The sequence below is a fragment of the Lepisma saccharinum genome, chromosome 15 (genome assembly GCF_977018435.1).
Source record: "Lepisma saccharinum chromosome 15, izLepSacc3.1, whole genome shotgun sequence".
In the NCBI taxonomy this organism is placed as follows: Eukaryota; Metazoa; Arthropoda; class Insecta; order Zygentoma; family Lepismatidae; genus Lepisma; species Lepisma saccharinum.
In genome coordinates, this window is record NC_139243.1 from 23,541,008 (window position 1) to 23,562,866 (window position 21,859).

The window sequence follows — 21,859 nt, forward strand, 5'->3', positions numbered from 1 at the left end:
ATGAGTGCAACCACACCCCCTGGCCATGCAGTAAAGTTCCAAACCAGGTCCCTTCTGCACCACATATCCCCATTTCTAAATGGCCTTCCCCTCACATGCCCTTCCAATATACACACTAAATTTCAACAACAGGGGACAGAACCATGTTCAACATTCTCCACTTGAACTGGCAACCCTGCAGGTTCAACACATATTGCCATTTCCAATGTCTGTTACCTTTATGGTTGTGAAAATTTAAACATTTCCAGCATCTGGTGAGCCACCCTGTTTGCTTTTCATTTTATATATTAGCCCTTATGGCACTCCTTCCCTTCACCCACTCCCAGGAACCTGCCCTTCATTTCCTGCCGTAAGACGACTCAGAAGGTAAGAAAGCTGGGATAAGGTGAGATGTTGAGGGATCTGCATTTTGAGGGAGCGATAGGAGGCAGCCTGTGCAACAAAAAACAAGCTGTTTTCTAATATCAGAGCCCACCGTATAATCCAATAAATGTTACTGATGTTTTTTCAGTAAAAGCATACTTCTTCCCTACTAGGGTATTCTTGGCACAGAGCTACTTTGGGATAGCTTTGAATCTCCTGTGCACATGCCTATTCAGGCTGTCCCAGAGTCCCACACGATATGATACTTCCAGTCAAATATTTAACTTGACATCATCAGGCAGTCACATTGGGAAGAACAACATGAAGTTGGGGAAACAGATCCGCGCATGTTATAAAAGCATATGGGAAGTCTTCTTACAGCGAGAAATTTGTGATATTTTATACAAACACATTTCTCAAATGATCATAGCTTGAATCACTTCGGCAAAGTACATACACACAATACCTGGTTTCAACGCAGGATCCGATCTGTTTGCTCGAAATATGGCATAGAACATGATTTCGTGCAGTGAATTATGGGGGAAGTTGTTTGCTGAATATAATCCACTGAGATGAAGAGTACAGTCAGTCACGGACACTTCTGGGTTGTAACGACTCCATTGGAGTCAATGGTATTTCTACATCCCATGACTGTACATGTTCTGAACTATGCCGCACAATATGTAAATGCACAAAAAATGGCTCCGTAACCTACTTAGAAAAGAAATAACACTGCATGCTAGAGTAAGGAGTTGGAGTCTTGGTCAAACCCATATTTTCTTTTTTCTACAACGTACACTTACTGTTGAGAAGTCCTTCAGTCTGGGAGCTTCACCATCCATTTTCAGGGTCTGTAAAGAAAAAATATTAAAGTAAATATCATTGATTGATTGATTTGGTTTATTTTACTTCACTTTTCTGCCACTTTTGGCTAATCGCGAAGACGAGAACGAGATATGATATGATTAGGGCTGAATCGATGCCAATGTATCAGTATCGGAAAATATCCATACCAATACCAGCCGATACTTCTCAGGCATATTGGTCTTTCACGGGGTCAGCAAAAATGCCGTGCGACATTATTGCGGGGTATAATTATCCTGGAAATTATGAAAAAATTAAACTTTTTTTTTTATTTTGAACGAAAAACTGTATTGTTTTTATTACATAACATCTATTTTAATATTCTGATGTAATTATTGAATATTCTAAAGCAAATTTCTTGGTAAATGGATGCATATCATTGGGAAAAGAATATTTACACACCAATATTGGTTAGTATTTTGAAAAAATTTAATATTTGTAATTTTCAAGTATTGGTATCGGTGGGAATCGGTTAGAGTATCAGCATCGGTATCAGTATAGTTTCAAAGTGGTATCGGGTCAGCCCTAGATATAATGAAATTAATGAAACTACATTCACAAAGAACACTTATGTCCAGGCCAGGATTCAATCCCGGCCAATGCTGATACATGGGCATCGGTATTGGCTCAGCCCTAAATAAATATCCAAACATATTCAAAATTGCACACAATACATAGATATTAAGAATTTCAACTTTTGGCAGAACACCACGTAGAGCATCCTGATGTCACTTTATGTATTTTCCTTTCAAAAATAGTAGAAGAGCATGGATTTCTGCAACTGCAATGAATCAACTTGATGTTTATGAATAAGCACAGCATGCATGTCCTGATTTTTCTATTATACTCTTTCAATCTGGCAAAAGTGTGCAATCTACTAGCCAAGTGCCAAGCACCCAGATTCAATACCTGGTTAAGCCACAACTTTCAAACCTTTCTGTTATGTGTCTTAACATATCTTAATTGTACCGGAATTGAACCATGGGATGCATTACTTCCCAACAAGTAGCTTAGGCTTCCGTAGAGCATGCGAAGGATGTACAACTAACAATCTAAACAAACACTGAAATGAAAGGTGGCACACACAGATTGGTTGAAATACCTTTAAGACTGAACCGGCATGGCCATTTTCAATAAAAGGGTTTACCTGTCTCGTGCAGTACGCGTTGTCTGATAGCTGGTCCTTAATCTTACACACAGAAAGTCTATTTAACTGGATGTCGATAACTTAACTCAAAATGACATCTCCCTTAACTCAAAATGACATCTCCCTGTTAAGTCTAAAACTGAGTGTTCCTCCTAAACTTTAAACGACAAGACTCACTCTCAACTTTTCCGCAAGTCCAATCCTTTCTCTCTCTCTCAATCTCCAAAGAAACAACTGATCCTCTCTCCTGCTCTAAGCATTCGGCCATTCCCTTCCCTTTACTTAACTTCTCCTCCCTTCTCCTCTTACCATTCAATGCTCCCAACAATGCACAATACCTCCTATGTTAGTTGACATATTCTTAACTTTTCTGCCAGCTGTAGAATTACTAAACTACACAGGAATGCTAAGGTGATACAATGTAATACAAATTAAAGCCCACCTAGCTACACAACCATATTACAGTAAAGTTTCGAGTATATTATAGTGTGGTAAGTCTGGACTTTTAACTAATACTGATCAAATACTGATATAAAATTTACAAATAATAATAATTAGTCTCATACTTATGGTGAATAAATGATAAAGATTTGGTACAAAAACTGGGCACATTTCAAGGATCAAAATCTGTATATAAAATGGTGAATATAACCCTAAATATGATTTTAAAAACTACAAAATAATCCCTTCGATGGTACATTTATGTAGTTATCAGAGAACACATTAGATTTATTTGTGTGTAATGGAGTCCATTTTTGTTTCTCAAACATAATACAGCAGAACTTAACAACTTTCCGTGAATTGCATAACTCGCAGGATAATTCAGACATCAGAAAGTGTTGCAATGGTAAATAAATTCTAAATTTTGTGTGTAAGAGTTTATTTCGCATCATTTCGTGACAAACCCACTGTCCTGATATTAAATAGCAAACTCCGTGAAGAATGTCGATGCTTCATTCAACTTTTTGTTAAAGTGTGTAACCAAGTGACTGCTAATAAGTTTTGAGTTGGACAAAAGAAGCACCATGGACAGAAATTAATTTTACACAACCTAAATAGTATGAATTATATTGGGACATTCTAGCATAAACTGAGATTTTTGTGTGTACAAAGTAAGATTTCTTTTTTCTAATGGGTAGTCTGTCTTTAATTTCTTGATGTAATTCTCTCCTAGAAAGATTCTAAGTGTTGCCAGATTTAACTTCCATTTCCCCCCCTTTTTTGCATATGTGTTGTACAGTGTGTACCCAAGAATAAAGTAAAGTTCCACATACAATGTCATTGAAAACAACCGATTTTGATAGACACTAGGGATAGCCAAATCCAGATAATTTTCTATCCTGATTTCAAATATCTGGAATTTGGACATTCTGATATCCGAATTGTCCGGATATGTGAATTATATGGTTATCAAAATTATCCACATATTCAGATTATCCTATATCTGGATTACCCGGATTATCTGAACAGTTCTATCGTTCATCCATTTTACAGGCTATCCACATTTTCTTTTATTCACCATGTTTGTATTTCACAGTATGGCTTTCCTAAAAAATCCTTCATCAAATCTGTACTATCTGGATACCTGAATTAACCGGATATTTGTATATCCAAATTATAATTAACCTGATATTTGTATATCCAAATTATAATTAACCTGATATTTGTATATCCAAATTATAATTAACCTGATATTTGTATATCCAAATTATAATTAACCTGATATTTGTATATCCAAATTATAATTAACCTGATATTTGTATATCCAAATTATAATTAACCTGATATTTGGATATCCAAATTATAATTAACCTGATATTTGTATATCCAAATTATAATTAACCTGATATTTGGATATCCAAATTATAATTAACCTGATATTTGGATATCCAAATTATAATTACCCTGATATTTGGATATCCAAATTATAATTAACCTGATATTTGGATATCCAAATTATAACCTGATATTTAGATATCCAAATCATAATTAACCTGATATTTGGATATCCAAATTATAATTTACCTGATATTTGGATATCCAAATTATAATTAACCTGATATTTGGATATCCAAATTAACTGGATATTTAGATATCCAGATTATCAGTTGCATCTGAAATGCATATTGCATAATTTGAAATCTACATATCCGGATTTTGTAAGACATCCCTAACACACACACACCATTGTACGCTTACTCCCTGGTTGAAGGGAAGGCAAAATTGTAAAGTTACATAAGGATGAAACCAAAACTTATATTCATCTCAGTGACAATGAGTGAGGAAATTTACTTTATTCTTAGGTATTGTTGTTATGCATAGGAGGGTTTTATTTTAACTTTAATGCACCCTCTAACTTTAAACTTATAAAAATAATGACAGTGGCAAAACTGTGCATAAATATGGGTTCTTCAGGAAAAATATTGAGCTGGTAAACCTATGCCTGTAGGATGAAACTGAGTAATAATTAAGCTGCCTCATCCATAATTTACTTTGTAACTTACCTCTAACATAGCTTTCATGAGAAGCATCCTAACCTCATCATTTCTCTCACAGTTATATTTTGAGAAAATCCAGTCCATGTATCTGCAGAGAAGAAAATTCCAATATTAGTGAGCAAAATAGTGTTGAGTGATTCATACATATTACAAGTAGATACAAGAGGGGCATATTACAGCAGATGCTCTTGTCGGTTTGGAAAGCAGAATTTACCAATTCCATTACTTGGCTCATCCAGTGCAAAGGTACCTTCTTTGACAGTAACGCTGGAATGGACAGGTTTGTCTGTCTAAGGCCAGCTGCACTCAGGATCCGACATGACACAACACAATTTTATTTGTTAGATAAAATCTGATTGCAGATTTCGTTCATGTATGCAATAGGACTTTTATAATTTGGGAAGCAGGTAATGATGCATTATAACTATAACAATTTACGTAGGGATGTGACGAAGCTGAAAATTTACCGATGCCGATGTAGTCACCAATAATTTTTTGGAACAGATACCGATATTTAACCGATTCCGATACGTAAGATTATTCAACAGAAATGGGATGTTATTTTCAGCATGACCAAAATAAATTTGCTACGTACATTTCATTTGCATATCATATGTATATACATTAGAGTGCTGCAATGAGCGTTATTTGCTCGAGTGGCAAATAGTTTGCACGGGCAACGCTAGATGGCACACAGAATCGATAGTTCTTCCGCTCCAGCGGAAAACGACCGAACTCTCGGACCCTATTAGTACACGTATTTCAGTCTTTTGTCTATTGTAATGGATCTTCAAATTTGGATCGTGAAGTACACGTAAAAGACAAAGTGAAATTGAAAAATAAGTGAACATATCATCATCTCCATGTTAAAATGAAGTTGTGTATCTTACCGAGATATGTGAAAATGAAATACATGATTATGGGCTGAAACTACCTAGACTGACATTTGTTTCTAAGATTATTGTCACATTAAAATGATGTTCGAGTAAATGCTATAACTGTATTTTATTATATTGCAGAATATGATTATCCTTTTCGATAAGTGAACAATGATGTACACGTACTTCTTGCACTGTGATACGATATTTGTAATTGCTTAGGCAGGTCTGTCAGCATGAGTGACCATTTTACGTTTCGGTCTGTAGATATTGCATAGTTTCATATGTGCTATAATTGAGTCTTACATAATATACATAATTATTATTTAGAATTGTAATTGCATAGAGTGGTTTCCTTCCATGTATGGGTTTTAGGTTGACAGTGCTGCTTATTAGGCTCTGAAATACGGGACGATGCCAATCAATCCACTAGGAGTGCAGTACACCAAGAGGAGCATGCTCGAGCGTGGGAGATTCGATCGAGTTTGAGTGAGCAAAAGTGGTTCAATGCAGTACTCTAATATACATATATATTCTCAAGAGATGCAAATGTGCATCTACAAAAAGTGGTTATGTGAACCTTTAAGAAGAATATATATTCTCAAGAGATTTAACAGTAAACAAGCAGTTCTTTGAAATGCCAAATTAATTCCTGTTCTTAACGTTGTAAATATAATGCTGGCAGATTCAACTTCAGAAACACGGGTTTTGGAAGCACTTTTGGAAGTAACCTACTTCTTCTCTTATCGCAAATCTGTCCAGCAACACTGAATGCCCAAGTATTTTCTCACCACTTGCTTCAGGTTTGGATTCTCATTTTTTAATTTCCAATACAACCTCGGATCCTGGTCACGTGGACTATAGCCTGACAAGTCCCGATATGCGCAGAACGCTGCGGAGCACTTCCTATTACATCATCCTCCCCACCACTCTTCTACTCACTAGTCTGGCGTTGAGAGTACCAGTGGTGCCAACTCAGCAAAATTAAGCTAAAACAAATATGACAAACAATTTTCACTGTTTAGCGTGACGGTGCATGCAGGCTCCTATTATATCAGTGGTTCTTTTCATTTAATCCGGCCTTTGAAAATGCGTGCGGTGCGCCGATTGTAAACTGTAGTATTATGCACGTGCGTTAAGGTTTGTAACGAAGAGAATCTACAGGGCGAATTACTTCATTTTCTGAATGCGACATCGAGCAGTGGCCAGTTTTTTTGTTTGTTTTTTTAACTAGTGGGGTGGTGGTTAGTTTGTTTATCCTACAACAATCACTACGAGAACGCAATCTGATAACACGCTTGCCTGTGTTCTTTTCTAAAGCATTGAAATGTTCATGCTCTTTACTCTTGGCTGCAAGATTCTTACTTTGAAAGAGATGGACTTATGGACGAGCGTGTAGATGAACTGAATTAGACTTGGTGAAGCCGATTCAGACACGGACACAGATTCATCGTTAGACACAGACTCGGATGAGTGGGAGAGTGAAACTGGAACTGGAAAACATTTAGAAGGTGAGCTCAGTTCTATCATTTATATATTTTTCATTTTTCTATTATTTTATTTCATACATTTCTTAATTCATTTAAGGTTTAAAGGGAAAATATCAAAATGTATTTAGAATTTAGCGTAATCAATAAGTAGCTTAGATGACGGGATATTAATTCATGCCTTTCACATTCAAATTTCGTTGAAAATTCTCAGACAATTCCGCTCCCTCCAGGTTGCAACACTGCGAACGAACGTCACCGCAGACAATGGAGTGGGGAAATGTGATGTGAGGTGCGCAAACAATGGAATTACAGCGTCTTGTTTTTAAACCTGTCAAGTTAGAGTTTGCTTCAGCAATGTACTGTTCTATTTCTGATTTTGAGGTAGGTTGATCCTCTGAATGAGACTTTGCAATAATTTTATTACAAAAACTCTACAATGATTAAGAATCATAACCTAATTTTCAATAAATCTTACAAAACTAAAATATAAAACTTATTAGAAGGTAAAACTCTAGTATTATCTCTACCGGTTTAAATATCGGATTTTTGCCAATATGTAAATTTATGCCGATTTTCATACATCTGTAATCGGCTTCGGCACATCCCTACAGAATCAGTGTATCAATGTGTGCGTAGAATTGATGTATCAGTTTATATGTTGTGAATTGAATTGAATATATTTCTAGCAAATAATTAGTTAGAAAATACAATATTAACCATTTAATGTAAGATGCAATAACTACATTTAATTGCTTGTTTCAAGTAGTCCCTGTTTCCAGTCTGTGCCTGAAGAAAATGGAATGCTGCATGAGCAAATCATTTAGTCGCAAGCTGCTCCAAGCGAGAACAAATTTCATGGGCCTTTGTTATTTTGTTGCAAACTGTTGTAAGGTGACTCGAGTCAAATGTTTTTTTTTCTTCTGGTATGCAAGCCACCCATAAGAGACTAATGTTAAACCTTCACTGAGAGGGTTTGTGGCAAGAATGACTTGTCACATCATGTCGGATCCGGTATGCAGCGGGCGTAAGCAGACAGCTGGTTTGAGATGAATGAATATTGGAATCAGCTCTTGATTGGGATTTGGAGTTAGCAGTGAAGAAGCACCTGGATGATGGAAGTGTGTCTATGATCCTTGGTCTGAGCTGAACATATATTCTCAGTATCCCCCCTTTTATTTGTACCTCTTCCAATGTTGAGATCGTACACGCAGGAATTTTATTTATAAGAAGGAAACACTACAAGATGTTTCAAACTGAGCCATGGCACTTTTTGCTGCCCTGCATAGGACATGATGTTAAAAAGAATGTTAACAAAAAGGTTGTACCATAGAAAAACCAAAGAAGTCCGAGATTAGGATGACTAATTTGAGGATGAATATTTGAAGCTGGAGAATGAAGACTGAAGGCTAATTGTGGAGAAATTCAAGATGCAAAAGTAAAAAAAAAAAAAATAGTTGAAATGACAATAGTGCACATGAAAAACAAAAATATCATAAGCACTGTAAAATGGATAGATATCATGTATAATACATAATTACAATAATTACCATGAATATAATAGAAAAAATTCAGAGGATAAATAATTGAAATTAATTGATTCATCAATCTAAATTAAGATGTTCATTAGTTAATTATCTGAACAAATACATCACCTTCCAGCATCAAAACAGTGTATGTTTATGTAAAATTCCCAATGTAACCGTAATATACTATCTGTAATAAATTGTTAAGATCAGGGGTAGAATACAATTTGAATTTATTTGCTGCACCTTTTCTGGCATTTTGATGAAACTGACGAAAGGACACCCACACCAACCCCAGGACTCAAACCTGGGACCATTAATAGAGGGATCTTAAGTCTGGCAACAAGGTGACAACCCAGCCTGTTTCAACTCTTGTAAAGACTGGTATAAGTGCTTTTTTGGATTTTTTAAAATAAAGAAACATAATAACACGTCATTATGAAAATAAATGACATGTCGTCAAGGAAAATATATCTTCTCACCTTTTAAAATCTTGTTCCAAAACATAACCAACTCGGCCAAGACACTTGGCTGCCTGATGTTTCGCATCAGGACCTGGTCCACTGTGAAGCATATCTAACAAAGATTCAGCGATCAAGTCAAGAGCACGGCGAATGTAGCGACTGTTTTCTGGCAGCATGAAAGCTTCCTGTAAGAACAATCAGATACACCTGTCATGAGAATTAGCCTTGCACAATGTCATTAAACTGCTAGAAATTACAAGCTAATTGAGGAATACAAAATTCTTCTCTATTCAATGGAGAAAAACGGACGAAATACATACTTTACCTCAGGCTACCCAAGCATTCATTAAATTATAAGTAGGGATGGCCAAATCTGGATAAAATTTTATCCGGATATTCAAATGTGTGCATTATCCGGAGAGTTTTATTGTTTATCCACATATTCTTTAATTTGTTATTTCCATATTTCACTGTACAGATATTCTACAAATCATTAATTAAATCTGTATTATCCAGATATCTGGATATCAGTTACATCTGAAACGGATATCAGATAAAATGAAATCCAGACTTTGTGAACATCCTTAATTATAAGGGTTGAACCAATACCAATGAATCAATGTTGGATCCAATTATATCCAATATTTTACTTCACATGCCTAAATTGCCTATGGTAGTGGCTTAAATGTTTAGAAAGAGGAAGGAGAATAATATATCAAGTGTGAAGTTTATTTTGGTTTTTATAGGCAAAATAAGTGTGCTCACAAAGTTGAATTATTATTTTTACGAGGGTCATCCGGAAAGTAATTTCCATTTGGGTATAAAAGAAACACCAGGACATTGTGAGAGTTTTTATTATATACAACTGAAAGAGAGAACTCGAAGCTATTTTTCTACATAAGCACCGTTTCTGTTAAGACACTTACCATATCAGCAAAGAAGGTTTACAATGCCCATGTCAAAGACATCATTTGTGGAAAGAGGTGGTAATCGCTAGGGGCCAAATCTGGGCTGTAAGGAGAGTGGTCAAACAATTCCCACTGAAGATGTTGGAGAAGGTCCTTGGTTCGAGCATTGCTAGAGAACAATCATTACTCCTTACAGCCCAGATGGATTTTACGGTGCCTCATGTCAACAATTCCAAATACTTCTAGTGAACATTAACCTATTCCTGTGTACAAATTAAAGAAGTGGCTAGGGGTACAGCGCTTCAACAATGACCAGGAGCTCAAGGACAGTGTTACTGCATGGCTGAATGCACAGGCGGCAGATGTATTTGACATGGGTATTGTAAACCTTGTTCGCCGATATGATAAGGGTCTCAACAGAAATGGTGATTATGTAGAAAAATAGCTTCGAGTTGTCTCTTTCAGTTGTACATAATAAAAAATCTCACAATGTCCTGGTGTTTCTTTTATACTTTCCGAATGACCCTCATATTAAGCGGAAGTTTGAGAATACATAAGATCCTTAAGGACAAATAATTTATTTTTAGAACTATATGGAAAATTACTAACTTGATATTTTCTATAATAGTTTCTTGCAAATCATTATGTGAGAACCAGAGGAAACATTAACTCAAAAAAATGCAGTTTTGAGTTGTTTTTTTAATGTATCTACTCACTTTGAAGAGCTTTATTTGGAGTCAGAGCGACGTATCTCCAATTCAGTGAGTTGGGTGGTGGTGGAAAGGGGGATGTGTCAATCTGACAGCAACAGAGCCCTTCAAAATGAGCAGATGCATTATACATTAAAATAACAACTCAACACTGCATTTTTAGTTACGTTCCTCTGGTTGCACAGGACGAAAAATTAGAGTACTTTCTTCCTGAATGTATGTGTATTCTTCTGGAACAAGAGAAATAAATAATAAAAAAGACAATAGTTCATATGACAAGAGTAGCTTTGGGGCAATTGTTAATCTGTAATACAACTCTCTCTTGTTTCAGAAGGTTATAAAACAGGGTATTAAACCATTTTTCATTTTGAAACCTAATAAATAATGCAGTTTCCTTGTGTTAATGAAAAAGAAATATATGGTTGCTAATGTTATGAAAGTAATATGTTTCAGATGCAAGATTTTGAATTTTATGCTTTCTCTTTTCCACAATATTACAAATCTGTATTATACTCTATAAAATTATTAGTGCCTATCATTGTGTCATTTTGCCTGCTATTCAGGCAGTTTTAGTGCCAATAAATCCCTGCACTTGCAATAATCTGTGTTCCACTTGAATGTCATTAATGGCTACAGAAGGAATTACACATTACAAGAACAATTTATTCCATGGGGGATATATTTTTCTAAGATGTTTTCTGCCATTTTTGGCTAATCACAAAGAATACACATGGCCAGGGTGGGACTTAAACCTGGGACCTTTGGGGCAAGATCACAACACAACAATGTAAATGGTTTGGTCAATGAGCCGGCTGGGTAATAACAAGTGTGCCTATTTTTCTTCCATGTGGAAATATGCACAAAAATCCTCTAAACTACATAACGAACAAACAAAATAAAATATGCAAATGTACCCTTTGAAATGGTGTGCTTGATTAAGCGAGGTAACAGCTTGCAGTGTTTCAAAAGATAAATCTACCTTTGGTTGCTAATAACATGAAAACTACCACATATACTCAAACTGGTTCTTACATTATAAAGGTCCCTTCATTTGACATTTTTTTTAAAAAATAGTTTTGATTCCCAGGTCAATCACTACAGGAAATTGTAGCAATCAATAATTTCTTTAAGTGAGTGTGAATATTTTTTGTAGAATGCCAATTTCAGGAGAGAACAGGGCGAGGGGGATTTATTTATTCTAGCAAAAATATCTGACTTATATCTTTAAATAATTTCTAGAATGTATGAAGTGAAAATTGCACTTGAAACCATTTTTAAAAAAATCTATGGATGAGGCTTCATAATCCAGGAAACCCAGTGTAATGTTTCAAGGGTATGTTTGTGTTGAAACAAACATTACTGCACATACACACACACACACACACACAAAAGGGTTTTCAATGAACACTATATTTACATATACATGTTGCGCATGCATGAGTTGGGACTGCCCATGAGTATACTATCAATATTCATAAAATGAAGTAAGAAGTAAAAAATACCTGAAGCTGTTTGCTAAGCGCAAGAAACTTTTCCGGGTCATCTTCTCTGCACAATCTTCGGAGTAGTTTTGATATCCTTGAATCCTCAGGAACCAGATATCCACAATCTTAAATCAAAAAGAATGTATGATTGTTATATTATAAATACAACCAATTCGTTGGACATAAAAAGTCATGCATGCGTACAAAACTTTATTATCTAAATATGCAATAAACTGTTTAGAATATAGTATATAAATTGACTATTACTGGGTGTCCCATGTAGAACAGGCAGGCAGGTTTTTCATGGGAGGAACAAGAATTACAAACATTTCTACCGGATATTACCCTATACAGTGACTTTACATTTTTCCAGAGACTAAGCTGAAAAAACTTAAAATATGGGAAAATGTAAAATCGAGGAAAATTTCATGACACTGCCATTTTGGGACACATCAAGATTGAATGTATAATGCAGGAACACTGTATTAGATTTATTTATAATAGTGATGGGACAGATTAATAAGCACTCCATCAGTATCGGCTGATATAGACATATTAGGGTACCAGGCATTGGTAAAATTACCTAGGGATGGTACCGATTAATCGGTACTCTATCGGTATCGGCCGATATAGGCATATCAGTGTATCGGTAAAATTACCGATTATTTTACCGATCCGATATATTGATAAATATCTGATAACTTAGTACAAAATTCTGCCATTTTGCTGTAATTTTAATGGATAATCTGCATGCCCTCATTTCTAAAAAAGTAAATGTCTTAATATGCAATTTCTTTTTCACTACAGTCACCTTGAAACATACATTTATTAAGAAGGTCAAAACCTTTAAGGTTCTTCAAGGATCATTTCTAATTTTATATCGGATCGGTAGAATATCGGTTATCGGTAAATTTTATATCGGTACTTTATCGATATCGGCCCATCCCTAATATATATATATATATATTACAATTTAGTGCAGTACTGTGCAACTTTGTTACAATTCTTATGCACATATGTATATAATCTCCATTTTGTACTTTCTTAAAAAGTAAATAATGTCTACATATGCAGCTTCATTTACATTGCAAAAGCTTAGTTCATCTGGTAACACAAATTTATTCAGGTCATCAATGGACCACTTGGAACTCTATACCTGATCAGTAGAATATCGGTTATCAGTATTGATAAATTTTATAACGGTATGGGCCAAAATATCATATCGGTCCATCCCATCCATAATTTCTAATAACCCACCAATTAATTACATGATTTTCTCAAGTTGTGTAGGAGAATACGGAAAACACGTATAACACTCGTGATGAGAGTAATGTGGATAGATAATGTATACAGGGTGTTTCTGTGACTGTGTTACAGACTTGCAGGGATGATGGAAGGGAAGAAATGCAACAAAATGAGATAGGGAACTATGGTCTGGAAATGCCCCAGTCAAAAGTTACAAGCCAAAACCTTTGAAGGGCAGGCAACCACACACAACACAGAGGGGAACCATAAAAGAAAGGGGAAAGAATCCATCGCGCATGCCCTGTAGAAGACATAACGTCAAACTCGATGTGTGTAGTCTAGAAGCACGAGTGTCACGGCTGCAATCAGTGCAATGGAGTATAAGGTAGAGGAAATGGCTGATATGATGTTTGTGTATGGACGAGGAAATGGGAACTGTAGGGAAGCAGAAAGGTTGTATTGGACCACGTATACACAGCGCAGACCATTTTTCCCAGAGTTTTCCAACGATTATGAAAAATGGGGCAAGGCCGACCTCAAATGCACGAGCAAGGATAATGAAGAACTGCAAGGACACCCGACCTTGTAAAAGCAGTGCTGGATCGGGTGGAAGGACAACCATCCATTAGTACACGGGCTATGGCACGTGAAATTGGTGCGGCCCACAGTACTGTTTGGAAAGTTCTGAGGGAGCAGCAGCTGCACGCTTACCATCCACAGCATGTCCATGCTTTGGGTCCAGCTGATTTCGCACCCCGCGTCGTGTTTAGTGAATGGTTACTGCAGCGCTGTGAGGTCAACCCCCAGTTCCAGTCCTGTGTGCTTTTCACTGATGAGGCCTGTTTCACGAGAGAAGGGATGCTGAATAGTCGCAATAGCCACGAATGGGCCGATGAAAATCCCCGTGCCACAATCGTGAAGGGCCACCAAGACAGATTTGCTGTAAACATGTGGGTGGGCATTGTCAGCGAACATTTAATAGGTCCGTATCTTTTACTGCCATGATTAACTGGACCAGTGTACACTGTGTTTCTGAGAGACATCCTCCCCGAGTTAGTGGAACATGTCCCACTTCTCGTTCATCAACGCATGTGGTTTCAGCATGATGGGGGAACAGCCCACTTCGTAGCTGTTGCTCGGATAGGCAGACCTGTTGCTTGGCGTGCCCATTCACCTGATCTGACCCAACTTGATTTTTTTTGTGGGGTCATGTCAAAAAAGTTGTCTATGAGACACCTGTGAGTAATGTGGAGGAACTCTTGGCAATAATCCTTGCAGCCTGTGTGATCTGGTCCGAACAACTCCTGGGATATTAGAGAGTATGCCACAAAGCTTATTGTTACACTGTCATGGCTGTCTCAAGGCAGAGGGGCATCACTTTGAACAACTGCTGTAATAATGGCTGCAGTTACTACTCATTAAAGCCACTACAGTGATTCTTCTGTGTTTGTTTTCCAGTTCCCAAGACATCTTTTATGGTTCCTCTCCATGTTGTGCATGGTTGCCTGCCCTTCAAGGGTTTTGGCTTGTAACTTTAGACTGGGACATTTCCGGACCTGGGTTCCCTACCTCATTTTGTTGTGTTTGTTCCCTTCCATCGTCCCTGTAAGACTGTAACAAGGTTTCAGAAACACCTTGTATAAAGTGATACAGGAATATGGGTTACTGGTGACTCTCCGTATACCCACATGAAAGTGGAAAATCTTGCACTGTTTAAGAATATGATTGGCTGGCTTTATTTTACTTCGCTTTTTGTGCTACCTTTGGCTAATTTGCGAAGATGGGGATGAGTGATGATTATGGCTGAGCCGATGCTGATGCATCGGTCGATACCAGCCGATACTTTCCCGACATTTTGGTCTTTCACGGGGTCCTTAAAAATGCTGCATGACACTTTCGCAGTCTAATTATCTTGGAAATTATGCAAAAGTCAAACTTTATTTATATTTTGCACCAATTTTGTGACAAAATAACTTCTATTTTAATATTCTTGAATATTCTAAACCAAATTTCTTGGTAAGTTGATGCATAAATAATTGGAGAAGAATATTTATACACCAATATTTATCAATATTTTGAACAAATTTTATCTCTCTCTATTATTGCAATTTTCAAGTATAGGTTTTGATTTTGATTTTAAAATTGTGGGAGCGTCAGCACTTAGGCTATTTTGCTCCCGTCACATTATACGGGGGCCAGCCCCTTATCATTACAAAGAACAACTCTATCGTTGCGTAATTAAAAATCTTAAAATGTTCTGACTTCTGTTAAAAGCTGAGGCTGTAAAGGGGCACTCAGCACACATAAGGACAACAGGACAATACAAAACAAAATTATACCGGCCATGGGGCCAGTCGCCAGAGCCTCGTTAGTCTTCAGTCCAGGGTGCACTAATGTGGAAGTGAGGTTGACATTTGGGTGTACTACGTGGAAGGTCACCCCTTACACCCCTTTCAAGTATAGGTATCGGTGGGAATCGGCATCGGTTCAAAGTGGTATCGGCTCAGCCCTAGTGATGATATGATGAATGGACACTTACAAACAACAATGCCCAGGCTGGGATTTGAACCCAGGACACCGCATCATGAAATAAATTCTAAAAAAAAGGTAAAGTGCTCCCCTGTGCATAGCACCACGCCATGAAGGCGTATAGGGGGTGTGGGGGTAACGCCCCACACTTTCTTGATCCGGTCGTGAGTGGGGGTGATGTGATCAGCATCACGCCCCTGACCGCCTTTACCCCCCAGGGTTTCCCCCAGGTAGCCATGTTATTCGACGCTGGGTGGGCGCTGGGGCCGCTTCCAACCTTAGAAAAGTTCCCGGATTTGAACCGGCCGGGGATCGAACCTGGGACCTTGAGCATGGTAGTCAGACGCGTTACCGACTGAGCTACCGCGGCCATAAATTCTGTTTTACATAAAGTGCCAAAATCTGTCAATTAAATTTTAAAAGGTGAAATTTTCTAGGGTATACAGTCCTGAACATGGTGTTTTCTACAATTTAAACACTGATTATGCTAGTGTAATATTCATACTACAGCACACACACAACCCTATCCCTCCCCAACTTCAATCTCGAAGATTTGCCACAAAGCTTCATCTATTGCCATTTTCATGTTAAATTTATTTAATGTTCATTCACCTCCATCTATAGACTGAAAATTCTGGATAAATCCATGGTCTGAACAACCCTTACATGAAGTACTTTTATGTAATGAATCTGATGCATATTTGGAAGTTGCAAAATCTTTACACTGAGTCTACTGTTCAACAACACTGTTGTACTCATGCTGATCGATCAGCATCAGTCTTATTTTATTTGTAGATTTTTACAAGATCTCCACAAGGTAAGATTGTGAGAGGGAGACTGGCAGTCGGGAGATAGGCCAAGGCCCTTATGGGCTGTAGAGCCACGGTTATTATTAACATATTTCAATAGAATTAGTACATAACATTGTCGGTGAGTTCACAAAGAATAAAACCTGAATAAAGGTAACAAAAAGGTAAAGGTTCCCCCTGAGTGTGTGCTCACATGCCATGAAGGCATATGGGGTAATGTGGAGGTGTAAGAGCTCCACATATTCTTGATCTCTGCCATAGTTGAGATGATGAGATCAGCAGTCACTTTAGGCCCCCCAGGTACCCATTTATATGAGGCTGGGTGGGCCTCAGAATTATGCAAACCCGGAATTAGAGAGACCTGTTTTGAGTCTATTTATTTTGTTCAATATGGTCTCTACACAGAGAATATGAATTTCTAAGAAAAAAAACTCTCAAACAAACATGCTATGCTGGTAACTGAGTGATAGCATGATAAGAGGTTATTTTAATCAGCTGATCGCATGTACATTTTTCAATAAATTTATCACATAACATCACTTAGACAGCTCAGAACACAAGCTAATGATAGCAATTTTTTAAAATACATTAAAACCTTGTTAATCCGGACAGGCAAAAGGCCCCAAAAAAAAGCACAATGCAAGGTTGCAAGGTTTTAAATGCAGAGCCAGGTCCGTCGGGCACATCATCATAATATGGGTATCGCATATGTATGTACAGTATTGCTTTACATTTTACTGTACTATATAGTGTATTTAAGCCTATGCCCTTTAAATACAGCATAATAAACATGTTTTGTTGCTATAAACTGAGTTTTAATGCACTTTCTACTGTTCCTTTATGTTATTTCAGTTAATCCTGACTTTTGTTAACCTGTAAATAGCATCATTATTATTAAGTTCTAAATAAACATGGCAGCTGATGATATTTTGAAAACAATCATTTAAAAAATTGCAAAATTTCAGCTTCAAAGACTGTAAAAAATATTGTAGGGTACAATTACATAATGCATCCAAAATGTTTTATTTACTAGAAGAAAAGTTACAGAAATTATCATAAAGTTACATTAACTCACTCATTTTTCCAAAGTAGGTTCATATATAAAAAAAATACATAAATCTATAAGTACCATGCTGAAGAATCTGAGTGACTATCTTCACCTGGTAGTGGAGCTAGCTTTGGAGCTATTTTGACCAGATTTTAAACTGTGTATGTGCAGATGTACATGGAAAAATATCGCAAGGTGTTCTGATATGTGCTGCTAATGTGTCACATGACACAAGTATGAAGGGGTATTACACTCCTAAATGCTTTCGTTGTTAGGTAGGTAGGGTAGGTTTAGGGCTACTAGCATTACAATTACTTCTGCAATGTACTTCCCATCGCCTGATCATGCAATTTCTGGTCTTCAGCACTTTCGGCTATTCTCACTAGGTGGTGGCAGTAGTAGTTTCCCCCATTTTTAATTTAAAATAACTTCTTAGCGGTAAGTTCAGCAACACTACCAATGAATATAATAAGATAACAGACAATGTTATGGTATGGTTCAGGTAATTACTTTTGCTGGTGAAAGTAGACCTACATGCTATTCTAAGCACCTGGTGAAAATAGAATCAGCCATGAAGAATATGCAAACACTTTTATTAGTTTTTTTGAGAAATCAAATCAAATTTAAACAAAAAAAAAATACTTAAAAATCATAATCTTTATCCACCCTGCTCTATCAGTATCTGTCAACATAGGCATATTAGCATATCGGTAAAATTCTGACTTTTAAGGAAGTTAATGAACTACTGAGATCCTTCAAGAATCATTTGGGATTTTATATTTGATCAATATAATATCAGATATCACTAAATTTTATATCGGCACTTTATTGGTATTGGACTAATTTCATATCAGTCCATTCCCAATAAACACTAGCATCATAAGCATCCATCTTACCTACTCATATAAGCAATAAAAGCAGAATAGAAGTATCGTTCTGCACAAAAGATGAGGTGAATGATCAGCCTAAGTTCCACTTGTTTAATTCCGAACTGATAATGGTAAAAATGCATTTTGGTATAAATTTACAATACCGGAAGTATCTCAGATTGCTTTGAAATTACGCATACTCACTTATTTCGGCCTCGTAATCAAGAATCTGCAGTTAAAACTTTGTGGTCACTTCCAAAAATTGCGAAATTACGTGAACATATTAACGCTATGATTGTCGATACACTATTATGGTAGCCATGTTTGATGATGTGAACAAGTGAAGTTTGCAATTCGTTATGAGAAAATGGCATCTTGCATAAGGTGGAAAAAATGTTTGCTCCACAAACCATTCATGGTAAGGTTAGGTTAGGCAAGCATAGTAAAAATTAAGGGTCATCATAAACATAGTTTTGAAACGTTAATCGCTGCAAAAAATAGTTGTTTTCTTCATAAATCAAGGGTGTTTACCCTGTTGATGGACCCACTTATTTTGTAATTTTTAGACATGACCGCCAAATTTCAACTGCAGATTCGTGATTAGGAGGCCAAAATTAGTGAGTACGCCGAATTTCAAACAAATTGGAGATACTTCCGGTATTGTAAATTTGCTCCTGCATTTTTTACATGGGTAAAAAAAAAAGTAAAGGGCTTCCCTGTTCTTAGCACCATGCCATGAAGGCATATAGGGAATGTGGGGGTAACGCCCCACACTTTCTTGATCCGGTCGTAGTTGGGGGTGATGTGATCAGCATCATGCCCCTGACCGCCTTTACTCCCCAGGGTTTCCCCCAGGTACCCATGTTATTCGATGTATTTTTTTACATGAGACAATTTTTATTTACATTTGTTAACACATACTCCAGAGGCTTAGTGATTACTTACTGCATGTTTTCTAGAGAATGATTTTTCATTTCTATGTGAATATTTGCTTGCTAGCAAATTGTTTATTGTCATCTTGGATATGTACTGCTGCTGAAAAATATCCTATGTCACATGAGGTGCAAAGGGGTATTACGATTGTAAATCAAGAACAGCAGCTCGCTGGGAAGTACAGATGTTCCCGTGTAAGACAATTTTCAAATCATAATTTCTCCAGTGCATAACATTTGGTAAAGTTTTTAACTGTGCTAATTAGTTTCTCCAATCTTCAGCCTTACTTCTTCAATCAATTTCAGTATCGTAAACATTTCCTAATATTCCTATAAAACTAGTGAAAATCATTAAACATTCGGAACAAGTACCGAACGATCAGAAAACTTGTTCAATATAGCAATAAAAAAAAATTGATGTGTGTAGAAAATGTATGTGGGTAATAATAACTTGCACATAATTATGACAGTCACAATACATTTGTTTAAACTATTTGTAGAAAGATTGATATTAATAAGTTTCCAAGTCAACATTTCATGTGTATGTTAATGGAGTATACCTATGTCTTATGAAGTTCTTTTTATTACAGCATCCAACTTAGTTTTCCACACCATAAAAACGGGAACTACAGTGAACTTAAAGATAAAACAGCAGCCTCAAAAAACATGTTATAGTGGTCTTTTAGGAAACAGTATAGTCCCATGTAAGAGTAATTTATGTGCTTATTAGTGCAATCTTCCATTTTATAATCTACACCACCACTTCAGAGTAAACATTTATTACATTTATGACTATTTTTTAAATAAACAACAACTATTAATACATCATAGGTATATAAAATATTTATCCCTAAAATGGAACTTACCCAGCCTGCTTTTGCTACCCTCAGAATCACTTAAATGTTTTGAGGATGAAGAGGATAATCCATCAGAATGACCACCTTTGCTCAACGATTCTTGAAATTTTCCACGAGAAATGAAATTATGATCATTTTCTCGGTCCACCTTACGAGAAAATCCTCTGCCAATCCGAGAGGTGGCACCTCTCCTTTCCAATGTTCCTCGTGCCATCCGAACTTCATCCCGTATTCGTGGCCGAGGTTTGACTCTGTGTTCTAGCCTCTCACGTTGACAGATCACAATCGTGGGTAGAGGATTTCTAATATCAATGCTACTGTCACTAGAGCAAAATAATAATTTGTCTTTCTCCCCTTCCCCCTTGTCATTAACTTTGGACTTGACTTCTCGATCAGCTTCTCTCGCCTCGTCCGAGTCTCTCGAGCTTTTTGAAGCTTTAGGCTTGTTGCTGGAACTATTGGTTTGCATTACCTTCTCCTTACATTACGATATTATAACTATTCAACTAGTTCTGTAGTCAGATTGCACCACATCCGATAACATACAAGGCAGTTTACACTTAACGTATTTGGACTATCCAAACTACGACACCTATCCATGCAGCGCAGCTTTATCTTTGGCTAGTGTTGGCAGGTCAACACAAAAAATAATTTGTGTTGCGTATAATAGAATATTACTGAACATGGCGGAGTTTTTAATTTGCTCCAAACAGATCATTTGATTGACACAAAAATAACATCTAAGACAGTTACGTATCTGGAAATGTATTTCTTGAGAAGTCCTTGTACGCTAACCAATTGTCTCACATATAATAATAATAATAATAATAATAATAATAATAATAATAATAATAATAATAATAATATAATAACTCGTGGCGCAACAGCCCGTGAGGACATGGGCATATTTAAGGGCGGGGGGTTCAACGGGTCCAACCCCCTTAGATCCAGTAAAATTAACAGATTACCTGTTACATCAGCTTGTTCATAAAAATATCTTCGCACTTATTTTATTCTCCTAAATCAGAGACGTATAGGATACGGATGGGAACGAAATTATGCAATTCCACACACCAGATGGGTCTGCAGACCAAATATCTGCAATTTCCTGATAGCTTCGGAATTTCTGTGATACGAAACTGCATTGGGACTGTCAAATCAGTCATATTACCCCCTCGAGTCTTCTTAAAGGAATTTGATTTTTAAATAGGCAGTGCAAGAGAATCAAGGAAACATCGTAA

General features: G+C 36.7%; 1 protein-coding gene across 5 annotated transcripts in view; it reads right to left on the minus strand.

The window, feature by feature from the left end:
* Nucleotides 1-21,230, minus strand: part of nonC (serine/threonine-protein kinase Smg1) — a 352,394-nt gene extending 331,164 nt beyond the window's left edge. For 3 of the 5 annotated variants that reach the window (XM_083136747.1, XM_083136745.1, XM_083136744.1), the window contains exons 1-5: nt 20,628-21,230; nt 12,348-12,454; nt 9,246-9,412; nt 4,879-4,960; nt 1,161-1,214 (exon numbers count right to left, since the gene is read on the minus strand). In XM_083136747.1, the coding sequence (XP_082992873.1) occupies nt 1,161-1,214; nt 4,879-4,960; nt 9,246-9,412; nt 12,348-12,454; nt 20,628-21,087 (870 nt within the window). In that variant the 5' untranslated portion in view covers nt 21,088-21,230. The remainder of the gene's footprint in view (nt 1-1,160; nt 1,215-4,878; nt 4,961-9,245; nt 9,413-12,347; nt 12,455-20,627) is intronic. The other 2 variants (XM_083136748.1, XM_083136746.1) reach the window with 1 other exon arrangement.
* Between the last annotated feature and the right edge of the window lie 629 nt (nt 21,231-21,859).